This window comes from Neopelma chrysocephalum, unplaced genomic scaffold (assembly GCF_003984885.1).
Source record: "Neopelma chrysocephalum unplaced genomic scaffold, ASM398488v2 Primary Assembly neopelma1_81, whole genome shotgun sequence".
In the NCBI taxonomy this organism is placed as follows: Eukaryota; Metazoa; Chordata; class Aves; order Passeriformes; family Pipridae; genus Neopelma; species Neopelma chrysocephalum.
Genome location: NW_020897743.1, coordinates 6,503,941 through 6,529,079, shown reverse-complemented (window position 1 = coordinate 6,529,079; position 25,139 = coordinate 6,503,941). Strand labels below are relative to the sequence as shown.

Sequence of the window (25,139 nt, the reverse complement as noted above, 5' to 3'; positions counted from 1 at the left end):
ACAAAATCAATTAATTCAAGTCTTTCCTTTCATACAGTTAGACAAACATTGTTTAAAAAATTTGCTGACTGCTTTCAAGAACAAGTTTGACACCTACGCCCACTTATCTCTTTAAATCTTAAGCTGATATCAGTCTGAAGCTGCTGTATGCAAAGATATGATGGGTGACCAGAATGTAAAATTAGTAGCTGTAGAAACTGGCCACCCAAAGGACCCATTAATGCATGCTGAACAGAGGAAAAGGAAAAATATTTTAAACTAATTAAGTATAAGAAGTTTCCACTAGAGGAGCTAAAATAAAAAAATGAAGAAGAATTACTGTGAACCAACATTCATGATCTGAAAACATTTATCAACAGTCATCATTAATCAGTGACAACAGTTCATTTGCAAAGATTAAAACCGTGTATGCCTCTGTGCAGCACTATCCACACAGGTGCCCAATGCCTGCACTGTAATCAAATAACTCTCTTTCCCTGGGAGCTCTGCTTGCATGGAAATCCCAACTACAGAACCTGCAGCTAGCACAGAGTCAATAAAACTTACACATCATCAAATGTTATTTTGGGTCTTCTGGGCTCAGAATTCCCATTGGAAAGTGTTGGCATTGCAGACCAGATGTCTGGTTCTAGATGGCTGGTGTCAAGAAGAGTGTTGGCTGTTGGTGTGTTGTGAGATTCTTCCTCCTAGAAAACACAGGACTGTTATTCACAGTTCAAACAAACACCTTCCAACAATTTCAGTGCTCGCATCCACATCCCCCACCCCCAAATGAAAACAAAAGCCCTTCAAACAAACAAAAGGCTAAGAGACAAAGTAGCACTCACAGATACCCAACTACATCCAGGTTACCTCACCAAACCACCCTTCCATTCTTCACAACATGAGTCTAACATGTTAATTAGGAAGCATGACTGCACTCCTGAGTCCTCACCTGAATTCAATAACTTACACTTTAAGGTGTAATTTTCAAGTTGATATCACAATGTTACTGACTAGAGACACTGGTTAAAGCAAGGGTGAGGAAATCTAATGCAGGAGGGCTGGATGTAAACTCCATTTTCTTCAAGGTGTATCATTAACATAACATTTTTTTCTATATTATTAGGAGCTAACTGTTAGGGTGACTGAAGAGTCAGCTTGGATTTCATCAGGGAACAATTCCCGCACTCTTGTTACAGAGAGAAGAATGGAAAGCAGAAGTCAGGAGTTGTGACTTTGATTAAAACCATAAGCATAACAGAAGCATTTAAATCAGGCAATTGCAACTTGCAAGGTTGGTCCACAACCAGATAAACTAAATTACAGACGAACCAATGAACTAAGGAAAGAATTTTAGAGGAAATTTATTTGGAGAAAATTATTTAGAGGAAAAATATTTCATGTATCAAGGTAACAGATTAACCAAGGATAAATCTGACTAGAGATGCTGGGATGAGAGGAAGAGGCCCTGCTGTTTACATAGCATTGTTTATTTGCTGACATATGCAGTTCATTTTGGCATTGATTTCAGTTGAAGGCGTGTGTATTATTGTCGCAGCTTGAAGTGACACAATGATATCAGAAAGCAACAGGGATGAATGAATAAGGTGAAGCGATTTGTCACCTATGATCCAATGCAGCTCGTGAGTTTTACTATTACAGTGCAGGGTAACAACCTCTCACAAAGTGGTGAACTGTGAAAAATGGGGCTGTGCATGTCCTTTTCTGTGGCAGAATTCTCTTCTTGTCTTTTAATCTTGACAGCGATACTAAGATACAGTTTGATACTAAATGATGTGTTTGAAACTCTTGAGGGAGGATTGTTTTCTAAAATGGGCCAAAATCCTAATGTTTCCCTGTTTAAGCTAAAAAGAGGAGGACAAACTGATATAAAATTGTACTTTGTTTTAATGAATTTCCTATGTAGTTTTGGCTCTTTTTCAGGTGTTTTCAGCAAAAAGCCATCTGAATCTGGTGAAAAGCAAGCAGGAAGGAATTGTCTATATGAAAGCCATTGATGGGGAGATGGCCCTGACAGAATGATGTTTTTCTGGGGGGGGGAAACCCTATTTACATGGTATCTAAAAGCTTATACATCATTCATGGAGATTAGGTGTAAATAAACCTTGCTGCTGGGAGCCTGCAAACCTGAGAGAGGATATTAACATGCTGAGTGTGCCATGGACAATTAGCTTTTTGTTAGATTTTTTTTTGTCTGTTTAGTTTAGGCCGCAATATTCAGTAGAACTACAGTGCCTATTTCTGGCTGAGAATTTGGGACAATTATTCAGGTGATAGTCCTAAAGTTTTATTTTCAAAATGTGTGTGTTGCAGCTACATAGTTAATACTAATTCCAGCTAATTGGTGGCTGCAAAGGCTCTTCTCTGAGGCTCAGGGACCCGGTGATAGACAACACCACATAGATGCCTAACGCTGACCTAAAAATGGAACTTGCAAGAGTTGCTTATGCCTTGCTCTACTACTCACTGCCCTTGAGTGTGGCTACCTAAGCATTTAGAAATAGATGCTGTGGGGGGAAAAAAAAATCAAATAGAACAAAGCTAAGTTAACTTTATTTTATCTTGTTCACTTCCCGCAAGCGAGGCTGGTTACTTACACAGATTCCTTTGGAGTTAGAAGAGGATTTATTTTCATTCTTTCTGTGTTTAGAGACAGAGGAGGAAGAGCTGCTGGTCTGGGAGGTGTTTGTGACAGTGGTCTCTTGGCTGAAGGAGCTGTTGTCACTGCTGTGCCGCCGGTGCACAGGCTCATCCAAGAGCGGGGATAACGGAGGAGGGAACAGCTTCTCTTCTCTTTTCTTTGTCACCTTCTTCACTGAGCTACCACTGCTCCTGGGACACAGATAAAACCAGCTGCACTTCAAGAACCTTGGTTAATCCTCCACAGCACAATGCTCTAGGTTTTATTCACTGGGAAGCCAGCTGTACCCTCAAATCTGTCCTGCAGTCTCCCTGCTCTACCAGGTGAGTCACAAGGGGACAGGCAGGGACAACACAAGAGCTGCCTCTGTCGTTTCAATGGCTGCAGAACCCTTCTGCTCTGGAGGACAACTTGCAGTGCATTAGTACAAATTGCACTCAATTTAAATGCTAATTTGAGTCAGTCTTCATTTGAGAGGTCATAGAGGTTCTGACTCAGCAAAGTGCTGGAAAGTTTTACGCACAGGGTTATTTCCTTTGACATCAAGTATGACTATTTATGTTTTTAACATTAAGCATCTTTTTAAGAGGTGGATTAGGGCCCACATAAGCAACCTTTGCAAAAAACCCAAATAGCACACGGCACGAGAACCAAAAAAAGAAACAACTGCAAAATGATAATCGTAACAATAACAAGATAATAATTATTTAACCTCTAGAATAAAACCAATGTTCAACACTATATTAAAATGATACATTGTAGCTGGCAAAAGCTCTTGAGCAAATATTGGCTGATGAATTGAACGTGATTCAGAAAATGAATGTGGTTTCGACATGAAAGCTCAAGTAATATGATAATCTATTGTCTGTTTTATGTACAGAAATTGTTAGCTGGCTAGAAATGGCAGCTGTGATACACACTAAAACCAAAAAAAAAGCCTGGGAGACCTTTTTCCACTCCAATTCATCAAGAAAGAAAAATCCAAACCCAACAACCCACTGACTGTTTAACATGTTAATCTACTCATAGATTTTTATTTCAGGTACTGTCCCAGCTCAGTCAATGAAGATAACCTGAATTTTAATCTTTTGTTAGACATCTAATATTGCACTACATGATCATTTACTTTTCATGATTATTGACTAAAATTTCAATAACAAATTAAGTCAACAAGAATTTATGTTTTGTTCACACTTTCAGTCAGTGTCAGGAATTATAGATCTACTTTGCCTTACCGTAACAGGAAAAGAGGAGAAAACCCAGGTTTCCTTACTCCTTATTTTGGAGCTCTCTCTCTCATTTCAGTCTGGCCTCTTCTGCAGTTTCATCGACAGTATCAATATCTACACCTGCTTTGGTCATTCCCCTACTTTGGGCCTTTGGTGATACTGAAATATTTTAGCCTGTCTGTGAAATCACAGAGTGAAATCAAACGAACTCCTCATGTTTCAGGTTTTATAGCTTGTCTACCCAAAACTATTTTAATTCAACTGAAGCAGGGTTAAAAATATCTTATTTGAAAGTCTCTGATATTAAAGATCTTCAGATGAAGAAATAAAATGAGCCCAGAATTCATATTGCCTTACATTAGGACAGGGATGGATGCTGTCCTGCTTGGAAAACACATGGGCCCGAAGAAGATCAAAGGAAAGCAACCATGTTGGAACAGGCTGGCAGTTCTTCGAGGAGACTGATTTTATGCACATGTGGTCCTGCAATATGTCCTCCAGAAAGTTCTCACTCAAAGCTCCATCTGTTAGCTTTCTGACCCCCAAAGGGCATTTTGGAACTCAGACAAGTTACCATAGTTATAGCACAATAACACTCTGAACTCTTTCCAGAGGAAAGTTTTCCAAAGGAGGGTAAGCACTGCCCTGACAAAGCATGCATGTGTTCTTGGGTTGTACAGAGGCAAAGCAGACAAAGTTAATGAAATACCCAGGAGCAGAACCCAAACCCTCTGCCTCCCAAACACATGCCCTTCCCAGGGAACCCTGAACATGCATGCATGGGTGGGAGCACAGAGCAAAGCTGTTTTCTGTGCCACTGTGCACAGATGAGTGTGGAGCTCTTCTTTCTCCCCGGGACAGCTCTGCAAAGGGGACAACAACTGAGTCTGCAGCTCTATCTCAAACTCATCTGAAGAAACACAGAACGAGAGGCACTGAACAAGTCCCCTTCAGGATCTGACCCTACACCACAAGTGAGGTTCCTCAGCACACCCGTGGCTATTTTTGCGGCTAATTCTCTGTCCACAGAGTCTACCACTGCATGGGGAAATTTAAGATACATGTAAAGCAACTGATGCAACATTCCTCAGCTGCTACACAGAGCTGGAGGGTAAGAGGGTAGTACAATAAAAAAATAAGAAGGCTGCAGGTGCCATGATTAAAACTTCACTACTTAAAATTTCACCAGTTCACTTTATCTTTGGACTCAAATATAAGATGGAGCAAACCAAGGCATAGGTGCAGCTACTCAGCTCTAGAACACAAGTCATTCTGTGGGTGGGAAGACTTAACCACAAAGGAAAATGCACCAGAGGATATTTTTCTACATTAACCCCCGCAACAATGCAGTTATAATTATGTCTGGTTTTTTTTATTTTCTTCTGCTATTGCCCACTTAATCCTATGAGGTTTTGCAGGAATTAAGATGATAATTTATTTAGCAATGTTACCTCCCTCAGATTTACTCTAAAGCATTTATGTTAACAATAACCTCCATGAAATAGGTTGTTACCAGCAGTTAACCAGATTGTCACTTCGCTTTGGGCTGTTAATGGCCTAAGAAACTGGTCTTTGATTGCAGTAATCACTAATTTTGAATGAATTTATTGCAATAATTACCGAGACTCAATGGTTTAATTTGCTGACATGATTGTTAGTTAAAATATATTTAAAATCTAGGGAGAAACACAATAAAAGTGCAAGGAAAAACTACAAGCAGAACTGATGGTCTTGTGGCTGCAGGGTTTAATCTTTTGTGTCTGAAAAGGCCAATTATCAAGGAAGTAGAAGGTTTCCCATCTGCTTTTTTTTTTTTTCATCCTGGTTTGTTTTTTTGAAAGCAAGCAAGCAGGCAAGGAGAGGTCAGTGCATGAAGAAGGGAGAATTTCCAGCTACTCTCACATTTCAAGCTGCCTTTCTTTGCTCTTTCTTTATCCACTCCTTGTGGTATGCAGTGGTATCTCTGGCCTGTTAGTGAGACAAAGCCACTATCTATACCAGTCACTTGGCTCTCCTTTGCCTCTGCTCCCCTGGTCCACAATAAAATGCTGCACATTGATGATGTATCTGACTTTCTGCAGGGGGTTCACAGGGAAAGGTCACTCCCACATTAGCTTGGACCAAATGGCAGCAGCTGAGTGAAGCTGAAGTCATTGTCAGAGATGTGAAGGCTGCCTCTGCCACGAAGGAACCCCAATGAACGCTGCTCTGACTCCCCAAGGGATTGGCTAATATTTATTGCCAAGTACAGGTGCATCTTCAGCTAAAGGTCAAACAAAAGGGAACAGGAAATCTTGAAAAACAGGCAGAAATGCTTGCCTCAGACAGACTTCCAGCATGCCTGCTAGATGGTGGGCATGATTCACTGGTATGAGTCCAGTCTGAAATTCAGACTCACAGTTTGCATCACCAAATAACTCTCTGTGTTGCTACAAACAGCCAAATGTTGGTGAACAGTGCTCTGTCTAGCCTGGGTCTACCGATCAATTATTCAGATATTAAAGGTATTCAGCAGCAAATACAATTAATGCTTAAATTAAAATTGCTCTGGCAAGCAAGTAAATATAAATAAATAATCCTCTGCTGCAAAGCAGGCAGCTGATCTGACAAAAATTCAGCCTTGAAGCAGCGCTTCAAGATATTACTATGAATTGGACAAAACACTGAATCATCTATTCCTTCATTTGCTAGGAAGTATCAGAAATAAGGAAAATACAGTGGTAATAGTACGAATAGTTATATTTTAAGTGTCAGGTCAGATTTAGGAAAAGGCATCAGCCCCAGAGTGTGTGAGGGAAGGAACAAACAGGGAGATAACTATGCCTTATGCAATGACTACATAATACAAACCCACTCTTTGGTTGTGCAAATGCCTTTTAAGCTCATAACTTATTTGAAATTTCTACACTCAAACAGTATGTGTAGTCATAGAAACTTGTGGAAATTAGGCATTTAATTGCCTTATTAGACATGTGACCCTTTAAAAATTAATTGTGCATCTTTTCTTGCTTTACTGAGCCCATATATTTAAGGAAAGATTATGAGAGAAATGTATCCAAATGCCTAAACCATAGCAAGGCAGCCAACAGGAGCTGCAAAAGCACAGCTGTGACCTTTCTTTCCCTGATTCCTCCAGACTCCTGAATGTCTCCGAATTTTGGCCCAGAGATCATGGTCTTTCTGTCAAAACACCCTTGTACCTATAAAAAAGCCCAATGATAATCTCTGAAATCTGCCTTGGGGAACTTGGCTTGTTGGCACAGGGGTCAAGTTCTAAAGGGAGGGACCTAAGGTTCCTACTGAGTGAGAACATCTTGGAACTTAACACCTTCTTAAGGGATGAAGATCACCACACCTGTAGCTGAATCACTCTCGTTTCTCAAAGTCCTTATGTAGAGACTTAAGAGTTCTGAAAGAAAATTTAGAACCTTTGGGAATAAAGGAGCAAATGGCAAAGCTTGTCTTTCAACCTTTTACCCCTGAAGTGTTATTCTTCCCCATGACCTTGAACAGTGGACTTTCTTCTGCCTTCCCTTAAAACTTTACCCTCTGGAGAAGAGAACCATTCCTGACTGCTTAAAAACAATCTGGGGCTCTCTAGAACTTTGTCTTCATACAATTCATCCAGCTCCCTGATCTTTTGGGAAATACAATGATCTACACTCAGTTGCACGTCTCTGGGGGTTGAAAACCTGAATTATCAAAAAATATTGCATTTGTTTCAAGCAAATTCAGAAGACACTAATAACAACTGCAGTGTGAGCCACATCTCAGTTACTGTGGTGAAAAAGTCAGGAAATTGTGTTTCAAAACTTGAGGCAGATGAGAGAAAAAACTAGCATATGGAAATAACTATTGATGGACACAATTATGTTTTAACAGAGAATACCAAAGGCTTGAAAGCTCTGAGGAATCAAATTAATGACCTGGAAAACAAGCTCAAATTAAGAAACATCAGGTTGGGGGTGGATCCTTAGGGCCTGCTGGTGACAAGAATAGAAAGATTTTTTTTAATGGATTGTGGAGGTGTTGGGGATGGATAATCCTTGATTCCTTCTGCAATATATCTCTGTTCATTGTGTTTCTAGCAATGATAATGTGGCAACACCCATCAGGATGTTTATCAAATGTGCAACACGTTACAGATGACATTGAAACTTTCAACTCATCTGCCTTTTCCAGACTCCAACTCTGATTTTCTCAGTGGCAGAATGAGAGGTTAGTTCAAGGACTGAAGTTACTCTGTAATTACACCAGTATAAACAAAATGATGGTCAACCTTCTTCAAGGGTTTTAAAATTAGTGTGCTATTTCATAAATAGTTTATCTAAATTTAACTACTACTACCCTCAAATTGTTTTCAGAAGCACATTTTGATTTTGATTTTTTGCTTGTCCCAGTGTAAAGCAGAAAGAAGTGCCTCATCTCAAAACCATAAAAGCACAAAATTGTAACAGAAGGGAATTGGACTCTTTGGTTATTTACAGAATGTTTATCTTGTGGCTCTATAATCAGAATCATTATTCAGGTGACACCTGTTTGCTCAAGCATTATAGCCATGTAAGACAGTCCAAAAGACACAAACTTATCAGATGGTATGTCTGCTGAAACACAGAGCACGTATGTCTGAAACATTTAGGATGGTCACCCCTGGCACTTCTGTATACACAGCTAAAAGAATAAGAGCTGCTTAACGGAGTGGCAAAGTCGCTATTTCATTCAATAAAACTGAGAACTGTCTCTTATGAAAATGATTTAAAAAATAAATTCCAGGCAATCAAACAAATCCCACTTTTAGTGGGATTCTCTGTCCACAGAGGTTAAAGATGATCGAGGCAAGAAAGAACACTGAGAGAATGCAATGTGTGGGTTGAAGAGTACACCAGGATTGTGGCAGCATGATGAATTCCTGCAGTCCATTGGAAGGATGGACAAAACCATATGGATTCTATTCCTGATGGAAAGGAATACCAATGCTGTGTCACTTATGCTTATGGGCTATAAAGCCCATCTACACCAAAGACATTTAGAGAACAGTACTGTGAAATCCCTCATGAATGTTATGTCAAAAAATAGAACTTACTCTTTAGTGCTGGTTATTCTGTGGTTCGGTATCGGAGAGATACAAGGTGGGAGCAGGCATGAAGCTGGAGGGTCCTCCAAGCGCGGCTTCTTGCTTTCAACAAAGGTATCCAGGCCTTCTGTCTGCTTTAATAAAAAAGATAGAGCATAAAAGATCCAGCATTTATGCACAACTTCACTGGCCACTAAGAGGATCTCAGGAATCTCTGGATTTCCTTTATAGTAGCAGCAGTTAAAATACTGGTTTAAGAGAAACGAAAATCACTGGAAATCAGGGCTAAACCTGCTCCAAACATGACATGAAGTTATATAACAAGTGATGTAGCAGATAATTAGGAAGCAAAATGTCTCATGTGCTGAAGTTATCTTCTGTAGTGCATTGGAACTTAATTAATAATTCAGATGCAATGACTAGATAGCACCAAACCTTACTCAAGTAAATAGCTTTTACTCATTGACCTGATGGGAAGCTGATGGGAAAACTTCCCTGAGTAAGTATTCCTCACAGGACTAAGAGTACAGGACTGAGCTGGGGTAGTCATTAACTGTAACAGCTCGTTTAAATTTGCTTTGGAAGACTCCCTGATGCATGACTTTTGTGCCTGAACTAGGATGATACAAGCAAAGCTGATTATTGTTCTGTCACTGGAACCTTCATATCAGCCTTCAAGTCCACTAGTAGATGGCTAAAATAAATCTTTTAATAGCATGATTTAGAAACGCAAATCAGTCTCTCCCTACCCTGCTTTAACTGTTGATATACCCTCAAGTCATCCTAATTGGCTTGTTTCCCCTTGGGTAGCAATGAACAATCATACTGCAACTGAAGGGGCTGATTCAGAGCCCAGCTTATGTTTGCACAGGCCCAGAGCAAGATTGCGCATTTTGTTACTTTCTGATTCACAGTCTCGGTTAATGAAATTAGGAGGTTCCAACTTTCATATAACCCGTTATTTTTTTTATCTCCTGGGAACTCTCAGTTTAGTTGCCAATACTACACTTGTGTGTTTTAGGCAAGATTCCTTCTCTATCATACAGACACTCCACTAAGTTTCCCAGCAAGAATTTTTTTGTACAGTTAATATGCACCCTGGTGTACTTATACATACACATAAGCATGGACATTTATACTTCCTTCTCCTCTTCTTTTCTCCTTCCTTCTTACATCTCTGCCTTTAGTGTACAGCTAGAATATAAATTGAATAAAAACCTGCTGAGTTTACTCATGTGATTATTTCCACTTAATTCAACAGGGAAGGAGCCAGTGCAGTGACTCATGTAGGCAGGGGAGCAGACCCTGTGTCTGCCTGGCATCTTCCGTTTTTTTCTTGTATTAACTCTCTCCTACCACTGGACTGCTCAAACTCAGGATTTCAAGAAGTCCACTAGAACAGACAGCTGAAGTCACATTCACAATGATTTGTAAAATTTGGGGTATAAATAAAATACGCGATGATGACTTCTCTCAGACAGACCAGAGCACAAGCATTTCAGATGGGAAAACTGACTACAAAAATTCAGTTATGATATAAAACTTCAGGTTTTTTTCTGAAAACACATTTAGTTTGAAGTGCAACGTCACATCCCACAAGACAGGATACCCTTGGGCATAAATAACTTAAAGCACATGATAAAACACAATGCCTTCAGTCAAAATATATTTGCTTTTTGAGGTAGTCGTGTAGAGGCAGTAGCTAGTTAGGCAAATTATATTTCTACGAATCGCACTTGTTTATACCACAAAACAATATAAAACTAAATTCACCAGGAGCATAAACAAGCACCATTCCACTGACTTTCATGAATCCATGACTGTTTAAGCCAGTGGTGAAACGCCTTAATCTTAATTCATAATGCCTTCCAAACAGAAGTCACATTTTCTGAGTATGGCTGAACCTGTACTAATAAGAACTCATAATTTTGATCTTTCTGCAGATTACAGAACACTGGAAATTAATAGGTAACTGAGCAAATACAGTGAAAAAGCTTGTAAGACAAATCTCAAAAAAATACATTGTTTATTGATTTTGTCAGCTGGGGTTTGCTTTTTACTAGTTTCTGATGTTAATTTGTAGTGTACTCGTAAGTGTCTGTCCTTTGTAAAACCAATAAAGCCTCAGTGCTGTGATGCCTCCCCACAGCCCTGCTGCAGGTGCAGTGAGGAATCACTGGCTGTGGTCCTGACCCAGAGAGTTCTCAGAAACTCACTGTTTTCCTCTAAACAATGAAAACAACTTACCTTGTGTTTCCTTTTGGATTTTATGGAGGGTTTTTCAGCTGCTGGGGTAGGGGACTCTCGAGATGGCCGCCTGTGTTTCACATTTGCCTCTCTTGGTTCACTTTTCACAGGTGTGGTCTCAAAAGGCTCCTGTCCAGGTATCCTAGAGAGTAAACTGAGGTCTATTTTCACCCACAGAAATTTGAGTTCTTCGTATTCTCTCAGTGGGGACAGAAGTTCGTTTTGTACGATTGGGATGGGAGAAAAGAGCTGCTCCTCCAGGTCGTTGCTGGTCTGGTCAATGGACGTGTTGCTGCCATTGCTCGTTAAACTACTTACGCTGAGGATGTTACTGCCAGAGTCCTTCACTTTGACGCTGCTGCCAGACCCAGTGCAGGCTGGCAACACTTTAGCCTGCAAGCTCTCCTCCTGGTCTGTGTTTGAGTCAGAAGTAGATGAATCCGTTTCAATGAATTCCCGGGACTTGGGGACAATTTTGCTGGGGCCTCTGTACTTTTTCTTCTCTGAAGTGAGACCTGTGCTAGTCCGTGGTTCTTTCCTTGGAGCTGTCTTCCCAACTGCTGCTTTAGTTCGAACCTTTGGCTGCTCGGGGGGTTCCTGTGTGTCTTTTTCTTTGGGAGTGTTGCTGGTATTATTTGGTTTGGGCCAGTTATACTCTTCTACACTGGAAGTCCTTTCTACCTTTTTGGGTTGCTTTTTCCCAGTAGTCCTTTGTGAAGTTGGCTCATTATGAGCTGGTGACTTCTGCTTGGAGCTTTTTGCCTCTGGGGTTTTCTGGGCAACCCGCGGTTTGGCTTTCTCTCGGATGGGACTGAGGATCGCCCGGTCTTTGGAATCGCTCGGGGGCAGGCTGCTGCTGAGCTTCCCTTTGTTTGGCCCTTCGGCCTGCTGGTTGCTCTGGGCCTGGGAGCTGGTCTCGCTGTGGGGCTCATTTTGATTGTTGATGATGGTCTTGTTGTGGGGGTTCACTTTATTAAGCCATTTATCCAGCTGCCATTTGTTTGTTGAGGGGGGTTCAGGCTGCAGGTTGAATGACAAGGAACAAATCTCAGACAGAAGCAGTGCTTTTCCCTTTAAAAGAGGACTTTTTTTAACATACCCTTTTATTTCAGTCAACTAGTGGTGACTGCTAGTTTTATGGGAGTATTTATGGAGTATTTATGGTTAATTAGGCTTCCTTATCTGGTTTACAATGTGGCCCTGGAGAAATTTAATACAACTAAAAAGTTTAGCTAGTCCCTGAAGACATAGTTTTGTCATGTTGCCTTTCCTTAGTCCCAGCTGAATACTGTGTCAATAAAATCTTCTCTAGCTACTGGCAAAAATCTAAATATTTCTCAAAAGCAATTGAAATGTAGGCCAGAAAGATTCTTCCAAAAGCTGGAATGAGTATGTGGGTCATACATGTGAAACTGTAAAGGCAAAAAAAAGTCAATGGCATCAAACAGCACAGAATTCCAACATCTCCCTAACAGGGAGCAGGATTTCGCTCCCCTCCACGCTTCCCCCTTCAAGCCCCCTTGGGGAGGAGCTGAGCGTGGCTTTACCTCTGGCGTGGCACTGCGCGACTCCTCGTTGCACTCGCTGTCACTGGAGCTGCTCTCGCTGTCGGAGTCGGACTCGGAGCTGCTCTCGGACTCGCTGGAGCTCCCGGAGCCGCCGCTGGAATGGGCCAAGCCGGTGGCGTGTGCCGCTGGCACTGGCAGGCTGCTGTGGGGAGAAGATCCTCTCTTAATGTGCTCCTGTCTCTTTTAAAGTGTTGCCTTGGGGGAGCCCCCCAGTGAACTCTGTTCACACCGACTGCCCTCAGTGCCACCTCCCTCTCCTGCAGCGCAGACCCAGTGAGAGCTCCAGTGGCTGTGCCACCGTGGAGCCACCAAAGGAGCTGTTTGGGTTTGTGATTCATGGGACACGTGAGATTGTTGATAACATTACCATCATCATCACCCTCGAGTATGAAACACTCCAGTGTCACAAGCCTGGACTTATTAGGCCAATGACTGCAAAAACTAACAATCACACTTAAATAATTCATTAATGGAATCATGGTTTCTTCATTTTTTGCCAGTTCATTTATAATTTATGATCAAAGGAAGGACATCAGGCAACTAATATTGGACAGGGCATTTTAAAAATTAATTTTAATGAATACTTTTACACTGCAGTGTACAAAAACTACATATTTTTGACAAGTCTTCAGGGACTGCCCAAGAATTTTTTATTTATAGCTTTTTTCCTCTCATGTTTATGATAATGCAGTGAGAAAATAGCATTCATGCCGAAAATAAGCCTCTCTGTGAAATCTATTTTTCTATGTGTTCAACTGTCCTCTAAGATGTATTTATTAGCAGTGCACTGGGTGTCATTGTTTTTCCTCAGCATTTATTTCTAATCTGAGAGGTTGGATGACCCCAGATTTTAGCAGTACAGAATTCTGCCAGTCTGAGTCTTTATAAACTCATCTTTAATTTCAACTTTTTTGTCAGGGAGATAACCATAAGGTTTTATGTCTCTTCAGCTGATCTATACAGAGGCTTTTTGATGATTGATTTTAAATTTGTGAAGCTGACAAAGCAAAGTGTTTGAAAATTGACACTATTTGCTAGTAGTCCTTTATGGATATTCAATACTTCACCTTAATATATCATATGCTGTGCGTGTCCCATATTGAGTGATCCAGAGATGCTTAGAAGCTACAATGCTTTGCCTCTGTTTCTGCTATCTGCTTTTCTACTTTCCTCCAAGAAGGATTCAAGTAAGCCAGGTACGTGCTTTCCTTCCCCTTTCAAACCAAGATGCTCTGTGCACCAAGCTGCCCTCTTAAAAAAACACAGCAACCAAGAAACTGGAAGTAGGAAAAGCCATAACAAACTGATGTGTGGCCCTGCTCTGCTAGAATCTTTACAAGTATTGCCACTGGCTTCCGTGACAATAATAGATGGTCTTTAATTTTCTTCCTACACTGAGCTACTTTCTCTCTCCCTCCTTGTTGGTAAACCTATTGCTTACACCGCGGTTGGTAACACAACTGTCTCTCTGAGCCTTGCAATGGCCCTGCAGTGCCCATTGACAAAACAGCTTGGTGCTTTAGGGTGCATTAATGAAACAAAATTACTCACTTGGGTAATGCTACAGATCACTAACTTTGTTGCTCATTAAGTCCATATAGTTGTTTTTGTTTGTTTTTTTTTTTTTTTTAATTGTTCTAGAGGCTCCTCACTCAACTGACTCAAGTAGAGCTACTTAGAAAATTTCCACTAGAAGTATCAGGTAATTCAAAGAACAGACAATTAAAAAATATGGGCATTTCCAAAAGTATCATGGAAAACTAAACATTGATGAATTACAATGGATCTTACATTTTGTATTTAATGTGATTGCTTTTGGAAGCCATTTGTGCATTTGTATTTCTTCCTTTATCCCTTCTTTACATTGAAACTCAAGAAAATGTAGGGAAATACACTTCTCACTTTTTTTTTTTTTAACAGTAAACAAGGAAACGAGCGGAGAAAAAGGGAATGTGTTTGTAGGGGAGTTTGCCTTGCAATTCAACATATTGTAATTTTGGTCTTATATTCTCTATTTAGAAAACAGTAACAGTAGATGAAAACTGAGCTTCTTGTTTTGCAAACAATTCCAAGAATAATAACAAAAAATTAGAAAACACTATAAGGATTCTCAAACTCAGGACTCAAACACGGCAATTCCATTCTAACATACCGAAATGAGGCATCAGCCTTGAAAAAAGTATTATTTATGGAATTATCAGAAAACTGAAGTTGTAATTTAACCTGAGAGCTTTTCTCTTTCTGTTTTCCTCCTAAATGGAAGTGAACACGGCAATATTAATGTTTAATCGGTGCCAAAACTCCAGTTCCCACAATCCAAGCAGCGAGAGGGCTGTGAAGGTGAGATGTTCAACCCTCTGCAGCTTACAAAACAACTGGAGTTGTACCATGGCAGACTGCAGCTGTCTGACAAAGAACTCAAAGGGGAAGAATAAAACTATGGAAATAGATGGCAGCTCCAACCTGGCCTTATTTTGTTTCCTTCTGCACACCAGCCTCAGAAAAAGTTAGCATATGCCAAACATTACTGAATAACACAGCTCAGCAAGCTTGCAGGAACCAGACAGGCTCAAAATAATGTTTTTCATACAAAATACAATGAGGTCATATTTGTCTTTCATCTGGGATAATAAAATTATGCCTTGGCTACACTGGGCAGTTTCATGCTGAAGGCATCATTGCCTGATCCTCATTACTGAAGTAGAAGCATTCATTTTCATCATGTAGTTTGGGTTGAGAGCAACTGTGTATGCTTTGCAAAACAATCAGATAAGACCCAAAATGCCTTTCCTAGCATCTCACCATACTAAAGATAGAAAGATCTTGTACATAGCTGCAAGCACAATCAACTTCTTATAATGCTGTTCAGTACAGAAGAAAAAACCACACAGACCTTTCACATACAAGTGCATCAAAAAAAAAAAACAACTTTGCTTCCAATAAAATGAGTTTAGTGGAGATTCTGGATTGCCTTCTCTGTTTTTTTCCCTAAATAAAATGCATCTCTTAGTTAAAAAACCAGGTTGGTTTGCAGTCTTCCCAAAGACTTCTTCAGCTTCAATGTTCGATCATGTTTTAAAAGATGTTGGGCTCGATTCTGCAAACATGCATTCAAGCAACTGTTATACAAATAAACTGGGCTTCTCCACATAGGTATCAACTACATGAACTGGGGGTTGGCTCTCAAAGAGACTTTCAAAGCAAGCTTTGTTGTGTTGCTAAGATCCAGACAAGGAATGCCAGTCTAGACAAGGTTTAAAATGGATTTAAAGCATTTTATCATCAGACACAAGTCCTCAAAGTGACTAAAGGGGGCAGGAAGCACTGGTATTTGAAACTCTTGAATTTTTATTTCCCAGCAGGAGAGGAGCACTCATATTGTGCCCCAGTGTTTGGGTGGACAATGTTTTTATTTCATGTGACCTGAAAAAAATTATTAAAAACAATGCTGCACAATGGAACACAGCATTGTTTGGGTAACTAACACTTAGAAGAAAGCCAGTTCATTATTATCACTTGAGATTGGAGGCCCCTACTGAGACCAGTGACCCGCTGTGCTGGGATCTGTGTAAATACATGATGAGACACAGTCCTTGGGCCAAAGAGCTTGCAATCCAAACACGCAAAGCAAACATCAGAGGTATTACACTCATCCCCATACTCAGTGCGGGCCTGTCACATTCTCTAAGTGCAAGGCCTCTCTGCAGTTAACAGAAACATCAGTTTTTCCACCTTTTAAGTTTGTTTTCCCCGTTTTTCAAGGCCTGTTCTCAGCACTCGAGCTGAATCCTGCAGGGCAGTCAGAGGTGCCCTGCCCTGACCCAGAGCCCTGGCCAGGGCTGGGAGGGAAGATGCACACGTGACTGGACAGCAAGGACCACACTGCTCTGGCCAGATGGATCAGTGGTTGCCTCACCTCTCTCCCAAGGAGCTTCTCCTGTGCCATGGGGAAGAGAGACACTGGAGTGACACCCATACCACAGGTGGGAGGGGGACCAGACCTCCACCTTCTGCAGAGATCATGATGATGTCTCTAGTTGCCTGCATGATGGTAAGCTGGTCTCCTTTCTGCTACCCGACACTGAAGCAGACAGAAGAGACCTACCTGCATTATCTGGCAGAAATTTGGAAGGAAGCTGTTCTGCAGCACTTTCTCCCATCTCCCTTTTTCTGCTTTTGCAGCACACAGTGCTTCCCCTGTCCCGTGCTGCTTGGCACATGATTGTGCACAGGATGGGCACAAAGTATGAGATGAGAAATGCCTTGAAGGATGGGACAAACACCAGTTCACCAGTGGTTTTCAGCCTTTGTTGAGCTCAAGCTTAACTACAGAGCAGCTGAGAATTGCAGGTGTGTGGCTGCTGATGGCTCCTGGTGAGGAACTGCATCGAGCTCATCACACACCAACCATCTTTCTTTCACTGCATTTCCCTGGTACGAGTGATCTGCCTAAATTTAAATGTCACCCTGCAGCTTGTCTGGTTTTTAATTCATAGGTTATTTTTCCAAAGCCAATTAAAGCAGACATGGCATTATTATGTGTCTGGATTATTATGCTGCATAGAGAACTAAAGGCCTGATATGTGGCTTAAACTTTTTTTTGTTCTTGTTGTCATCCAGACTATTATATTGTTTTCAACATATCATTTACTCTACTTTTGTAATAAATGATCTTCAACATTAAACCTGGTAGCTACAACAAAGAGAATGTGAAATACTCAAACTCATTAACCTCTAATAAGAAAAATAATAAACTTTTAGCCTTGTAAATACAGATGCAAAAAAAATCTATAATTCAGACTCCAGCAGTAAAACTCATCAAGGAACAAAAATTCCTAACAAGTCTTTAGCTATCTCCCTGAACCTTTTACCAATTAGATGTAGTCATGTTAATTGCTGTGAAGAGAATTTGGCAAATAGATGGTGCCCTCCAACAATAGGTTTATTCATTCCAACCCTTCCTTTTTAGGGTAACGATGAATTGGCCACTTGTTCCACTGCTCTACCCAGAAATCAAAATGTAAACTTAGAGAAAGCAGAGCACTGCTGGGCAGTGGGAAATTATAGATGGGAACTGACCAGTGAGTCAACAGTACATCAAGGCTGGCAATGTATTTCCATTAGAAGCAGCACCCTACAAAGAATGCTTTACTGCACAGGCTTATATTTAGGGAAAACTCAACCAATGAAATCTGGAAAGGCCAAGGTCTCTGCTGGAAAAATGACTACAGACTTGACAGAGTGGTTGATCTTCCTGTTGAGGCACTGGACTGGGACTTGGATGAATTTTGCTTTGTGTTTGAGAAGAAAATACATCTGTGCATCAGCTCCTGCTGAGTAAAAGAGAGACTATGCGGCCTATCCTTAATCTTGCTTGTCTATTTAAAATGCAAATTCCTGAGAACAAAGAGTCTGATTGCACAGGGCAATCTGAAAATTGGGCACCCAGCTCTGAGTAAGACTTTTGTGCACTCAACCACATCTACCAGAACACTCACTCTTGTAGGGATACTGTTGTTCTCCCCCTCACTACACTTTATTTGAGGAGACAGAGGAACAAACCCTCTCCAGCTGTTCAGAAGCTATCCCAAGCTCTCCTTCAGAGTCTATTTCTACAGAAAAACTGTGAACCTGATGGGCATTACTAGGAATTACTGGACTCACTGAATTCTGCATAAAAAAGGGCTGCTTCATTATTCTAGCAGATAATAACAGAGCAGCACCTAGCAGATTAATATTTAGTGTCAGAATTTAATACCATAACTGTTCAATAATGAAGTTTTATTTCTCTTCTATTCTCACACCATTATCAGGAAGTAATATTCTCTTCTAATTTGAAAGGGAACTGCCCTTTTTTTTATAATAAATTGTTCATATCTTTATCTTCAAACCTATATATGACTACCATTAGATTGCTTTTTAAAGAAAAGGATTGCTCTGAATGATTTGTTCACTCCCTTTCCATTGGTTAGTATTAAATTATTTATCATCAGGCTGGTAGGATTCAAATCTAAACTTTCAAAGATTGGGTTGACACAGGAGCTGAAAACCTGTATCAAGGCTTTTAAAATATTAATCAGCACCCAGGTCAATGAAATGAAATAAGGTGTGGAAATTGTTACCTCAGCTAACATCAGCACGTGTAGTAAGACATCACTTATGATGGCTCTCTCATGTCAAAACACATGGAAAGGGAAAACCTCTCTAATATGTTATTCAGGATGTGGCAGCTGATCTGCCTGTATCAATCCTGAACACTGTAATGCAAATAGAAGTACTGATTTATTTTGAGGGGGAGGGTAATTTACAAGATGTTGCATGTAAAAAGCCACAGTCTCATTTTACTGTGTTCAAAAGTAAATATTTTAATCAAAGACTGTTTATAACAAGGTCGATAGAGTTACTGAAACAGATTTTTTTCATATACATATAACCCTTTTATACTTCCAGCTTTAAAGACCATAAAAAAGGATAGGAAAGATGAAAGAAATAAAAAGAATGACAGAACTAACTCCTATGAGCCACAATCTATGTCAAAGCAGAACTAAAGTGATTGACAGCTTGCATTAGTAATGAATAGAGTGGGGAAAAGCTGCCAGGAATCCGTAACAAGGTCAAAGCCTTCCAATAAAGAATTACATTAGCCACAAATCCTAGGTGGAACTGTGTATATACATCTGCAATGTGACTTTAACCATGGTACTGTTTCTGCTGTCCTGTTCTGACTCTTTTCCAGGTTTTATTCCTGGGCCTCAGTAAGTTCTGACTCTTTCTGACACCTGCAACAAAGAACAGGTGTAACACATCAAACTGCCTGTGACATTACAAAAAACAAACAGAAGAGGAGGAATTTTAATGGCACATCCCTAACGGTGCACATAAAAAACTTTCTGAACTATTGGTATGGAAATGGCTCTCCTTCCAATATCACAGCACTGTTATACACACTTGACATGGAAGAGAAGGGGATTTTGCATATTAAAAGCAATATTGTATCCATGAATGTGCATGAATCACGCTACTCACCTCAGAGTTTAGAAACAATTTTGTGAGCATGATATTATTCAGGGGATGCAATGTATGTAGGCTTTTTGATGTACAATATTTTACTGAATGGATTCAAGTGTCAGAGAGCATTATTTGTACTGTGGCCTGATGTGCTACTGTTTGCCTGGCCTCTGGAAGAACAAGAATACTCTCTCTTACTGTGAGACTCCAAAGGGCCTCATTTGATGTAAATGGAACCATTTTATTATATCCATATTGCCCCACTAAATCAAGCTACATATGAGGATTGATACATAGAAACTTCTTTATTTTCCACAAAGGAAATGTTGGACTACTGCATCTTTTAGTGCACTTTGTGAATCTTCTGTGGAAGTGCAGAAGTACATATTCACCACTCTACTGCTCATAATTTCAAGTTAACATAAAATGGTTTTTAATGAGTTGGTTATTTACACTTTCATTTTATTTACTGCAGCAGAGAGTCCAAGTGTGGTCATGAAAAAAACCATCCAAAGTGAACCTCTAAGAGCAAAGTGTTGTCTGTTTCCCATTCATATACGTCAGAAACTTGGGCATGTAACACTGTAAATGAACTACCCCTACCCTGCTTGTTCTAACTCAGTTCTGCTTCAGTTGGAACTGCAAACAGAATCCAGCTTACAGAACCCTGTGGGAAGAGAACTGGGAGCAATGGACCAAATCACACTGGGGCAGATGGATCTATACGACACCTCCAACTCTTCAACATTTCCAGTCTCATCTGTTATCTGAGGAAAGCTAATTTTACTATCCTGATCAACCAAGCAGTGAGAAAACATTAGAAAGTAGGAATTTTTTTACTTTCCCCATGTAAAACAACACCTCTGAGTCTGAAAAGGTGCCAAAAGGCATATCCTGATTTTCCAGAGCTTTACAGCACACACGCAGTCATTTACACCTGTGCACAGTACAAGTATCCCAACACAAGCTCAGGAAACTGTTGGAGGATTTCCTTTCCAGGGGAATGCCTTGGGAGCAGATCAGCAGTATAACTAGTTTCAGACCAGAGCAAAGGGGAAGAATTGGGAACACGAGTCTCTGAAAGCCAGAGGAGGGAAAAAAGGCCTGTTGCAGTCTGTTAAAGCCATCCTTATTCAGAAAAGACCCAAGATTGCTCCAACTGTGGCCATTATCAGGAGCACGATGAGGAAAACCAGCAATACAGAAAGGGGAGAGGTAAAAACTGAGCACAGTCAGAATAAATTGGGTAATATTCTACTAAATGAGCTTCAGCTGCTCACAGACTGGTAGCAATCTCCATGCATTACCCACTGAACAAAGCATCAAATGGCAGGATTGGTGCTGGAGGCACGGGGTGGCTCACAGGCATGGACTCAGATGACTAAGGCCCAAATAATTCACCTCTGTGGAGATGACTCCTGCACCTTTGTAAAGAATGACAACCATGTGGTTACAGAACCAGTCTGGCACTCCAAAATACTGGTTCCGTTCTTTTTGAGATTCAATTGGCAAAATAACTGGATTCCTGGCACTTCTTCCCTGCTATTAATACATTCAGTATGGTGAGACTCCAAGCATATTTATGTTAATCAGATTTAAGTTGTAATAACAGGGGCCGCAGAAGTACACAGACACTAATGAAATCCACAAGTAGACACTTTGTTTCACTGCTACTGCCATAATGGTAAAACGGAATCATCATTATTAATAATGGGCAATTACTCTGAAATAGTTTTTTAAGAAGTATTCCTAAAGGCACATGATGAATTTATGGCATGCCACCAGAGTCTTTCATGGATATAAAGATGTACTTCAGCACACACGACTTGTTTTTTGAACAAGGGGAAAGCTGTCTAGTAAAATATTAATAAAACTGAATGCTGACACAAAGGTATCTTCCTTACAATTTATTTTAAAATGGGGTAAAAAGCTCCAATTAGAGTGAAAATCTAAGCCTTCTGTATATTTCTGTCTAATATGATCTCCTTTTAATGCTGTTGATTTTTGCCAGTTATATAATACATTGCTTTATAGATTTAAAAAAAGGTATCAAATCTACTTAGGATTAAATATCATCTTGATGGTTCTTATGTTAAGAACAGAGCTACATCTTTAAGCAGCATCCACCCCTAATTATGACATACGTAGGTATTAAGGAAAAAAAGGTGCTTCTCTGAGTGATAAATGGACCTGAAGATCCTTCACAACATTCACTATAAATCACAAAAGACCATTAATAAACAGTCAGAAAAAAATGACAGTTGCTACAAGTATCTGCTCTCATACTTTGCCTAATACTATCACTGTCATGTTTAAACCTGACATCTTAAATCTTCGACATGAAAACCCTTTAAGTCAAAAGGCTCATCTATTTTAAACAGAATTTTCTATGCTTGTTATTTTGAATGACAGCAAAAGGAAACAGAGCATCTTTAATTCTGTAACCTTACCTGGCTGAAAATATTTCAGCCTTTTCCATCAACCCCAAAATAAAGGGAAGATCCTATTAGCTTCCACACATACTTGCTGGGATCTTGTGGGCAAACAGAAGTTCCATGTCTTCCAGAGGGAGCTGGTGGTGCTCAGCACCCCTTGACTGTTGGAGTCAATCAAAACACTGCAAACACAGGGACTGCACTGCCTGTGTGCAGGCTGAGGACAAGTTTGAGCCAGCTTTCACTTAAACAGAAAAGAGTAACTGGGATTGCCAGAAGTAACACTGGATGCCTTCCTGAAGTGTCACACTCCCTGCTTTCTTAACCCAGGCTGAGAGAAACTGGGATGCCTGGCAGAGGCAGTTAACATCTGCAGTGTGCAAACACTGTATTCCCCAACGGGGCCTCAGAAAAAACAGAAGTGGAGTGGTCATAAACCTGAGCATAAAGTGGGTTTTATCAGTGGGGTGCTGAAAAAAGCGACCTTTCAATGTGGACAAAATAATTTAGATCTTTAGGATTAGTTAAATTATTTCTTCTTAAAAACCTACCAGCTTAGAAGCTTTCATTCTGGATATTTATGTACCTGAGTGGCCAGAAATGGATTTTTCAACATTACCACCATCCATTTTCCTCAGGCTGATGAAGGGTTATTGTATCAGCAATGATTTGTTGAAGGTCTGCCAACAAGCAAAGGTCAGGAAGACCCAAACCACTCATGGATACAGAGGTAAACAGGTAAAATTCGATCTCTCTTGAACTTTTTATTGTTTTCCATTTGATAATCATTCCTTTAGTAAGGTGCAAATGTGTTCTTCACACATCTGCCCAAACAGCCTCAATCTCCCAAGGTTCTAGTGAGGTTACTGATTACATGAAGCTCTCTTGTTTGTTAATGACAAAAATCAGTAGCAAGATGTCACTCTACTAGCAGGGAAGTAGAAAAGTAGTAACTTATTTCCTGTATTAGATTTAATAAAACCCCACCCTCTCTAACTTTACCCGCAGTATTTGGGATATCACAGACAATAAAGCAACATTATTGAAGGACAGAGCTCCAAAGCCAAGCCCTACAGTAGATGGTAACACAAATGGTCAAAGAGGTTGAGCAGGACTGACTGCTTTGGCAGCAGGGTCCAAGGTGAACACCACCTGTGCTTGCACCCCTGAAAACAGGCAGGAAGAGACAGAGGCACTCTGCCCCAGACCTAAAAGGCTCACCCTGAATTTCAGATCATTGCTCAGCTGGATCCTGCTCAGTAATAGGGCTGCTTGGCTGATCTCTCTTTCTTTGCAGAGCAAAACCTACAGGGCCAGTCAGTAAATTCAGATGATGCCTTCAAAAGCCTGGAACACTTCAGCATCTATTCAGTGCTTTGTTTCCTCCTTTCCTTTTTTAGGTGAAGCAACATCCCTAAATGTTCTTGTAAGTGAGTTGTGCAGAGGCTGCTGAGAGAAAACATAGTGTGGCAGCATGTTCCTCCCACCACACTCAGTCAGGCTGGATTCCTGCACCAACAGACTGTCAGTGGCAGTTTGACACGGGCACAGTTTTGAAGCTGAAAGCTCTACTTGCTAGTTTTGAAGTGGAGAGGCTGTTATTTTTGAATCTGAATTCATATAACATCACTTATCGTCTAGGTTACAGATGGACTCAGGATCCCACACTTAGCTCCAGAGTATAGATAACTCACACTGCATATCTGGGGTTTGGGTTCAAGCCCATCTTGAATATAAAATTAGAATGAAAGAAATACATGCAAATACCAGGCATATTATAAGACACTGCCAGCTGTTTTCTTCCACTTACAAGACCGTTTCTGAGAAAGCAAAGTGTTTTTTTAAGTATAGGGTGGAATATGGGAGTGATGACAAGCTGGTATCCCTGAGTTCAATGTGAACCTGACCTCATTCTCAAGTTTAGGGTGTCTCTTGTTCCTGACACATGCCTTCCTAGGCCTCTGAGGCTACATTCTTTATTAAGTTTGTTGAGAAATGGAACAGTGTGCTCACAACCTTTTTTTGGATCTCTCCTTGAAAAATATCTGTGTTCTATCTGTGCTTTAATGACAGCCCACTGCTTATTTTCCAAGAAAATCCGTGCCAAAAGTCCGGATAACATTTAACTCACAGGCTGGTATACACAGAGCTGGCCTTGCAGGTCATGTTCCCAACTGAGTAATGGACTCATTATATTATCCCTGGCAAGTCTTGCAGGTTGGAATTTTCAAACAAAAGCAAACAAAATCAACTTTTGTTTTGTGATTTGATTATTTTTTAATGCTACAGCTTATTCATTTTGGTTTATTAATTTGTTGGTCCAATGGTTTTTATGTGCTGCAATTCAGAATAGGTCTCTCTCTAGTATCATGTTTTATATAGATATGGGAAATGAAATGTAAGTCTGATACAATTACGGTTGTGTGCCATGCAAGACAATACCGTAAACACAACGACAGCCTGGAAAGCTGCTTAGCAAAATGATCTTAATATACAAGGCAGTGTGAAAATGTAAAAAGAATCTATAATGACAACAAAGATTAGCCATTTGCTCTCTAACCTTATTTACAGAAGCAATCAGAGGTATTCAGGTCGAGTTAATGACCCTGTCTCCAATTAATTCAATTGTCTACAAACAACACTGATGCAGTGGTTGTCTCAGAGTCTGCCACATAGTCTCTGAGGGAATACATAAGACTCCATTAAAAGTGACAATAATAATGCATTTATTACTGAAACACTATTGTATTATAAATAAATTCCTGATGTTAAATTATGCTCCACGCTTTAACAGAAATTCAATTACTGAAATAATAAAAAAGATGGTGTATTTGCCAAGTGCTTGGACTATAATTTGGCTGCTTAGTTACCAGCAGTTGGCTGTTTTGCAATTTCTTGTTCATACAGTATTTCTTTTGAATAAACGCCAGACTT

General features: G+C 40.2%; 1 protein-coding gene across 7 annotated transcripts in view; it reads right to left on the bottom strand.

The window, feature by feature from the left end:
- Positions 1 to 25,139, bottom strand: part of AFF2 (AF4/FMR2 family member 2) — a 336,322-nt gene that overhangs the window by 28,714 nt on the left and 282,469 nt on the right. For 4 of the 7 annotated variants that reach the window (XM_027690474.1, XM_027690479.1, XM_027690480.1 and 1 more), the window contains 5 exons: positions 12,742 to 12,904; positions 11,195 to 12,214; positions 8,957 to 9,081; positions 2,601 to 2,835; positions 547 to 686 (listed from right to left, as the gene is read on the bottom strand). In XM_027690474.1, coding sequence (XP_027546275.1) covers positions 547 to 686; positions 2,601 to 2,835; positions 8,957 to 9,081; positions 11,195 to 12,214; positions 12,742 to 12,904 — 1,683 coding nt within the window. The remainder of the gene's footprint in view (positions 1 to 546; positions 687 to 2,600; positions 2,836 to 8,956; positions 9,082 to 11,194; positions 12,215 to 12,741; positions 12,905 to 25,139) is intronic. The other 3 variants (XM_027690476.1, XM_027690481.1, XM_027690477.1) reach the window with 2 other exon arrangements.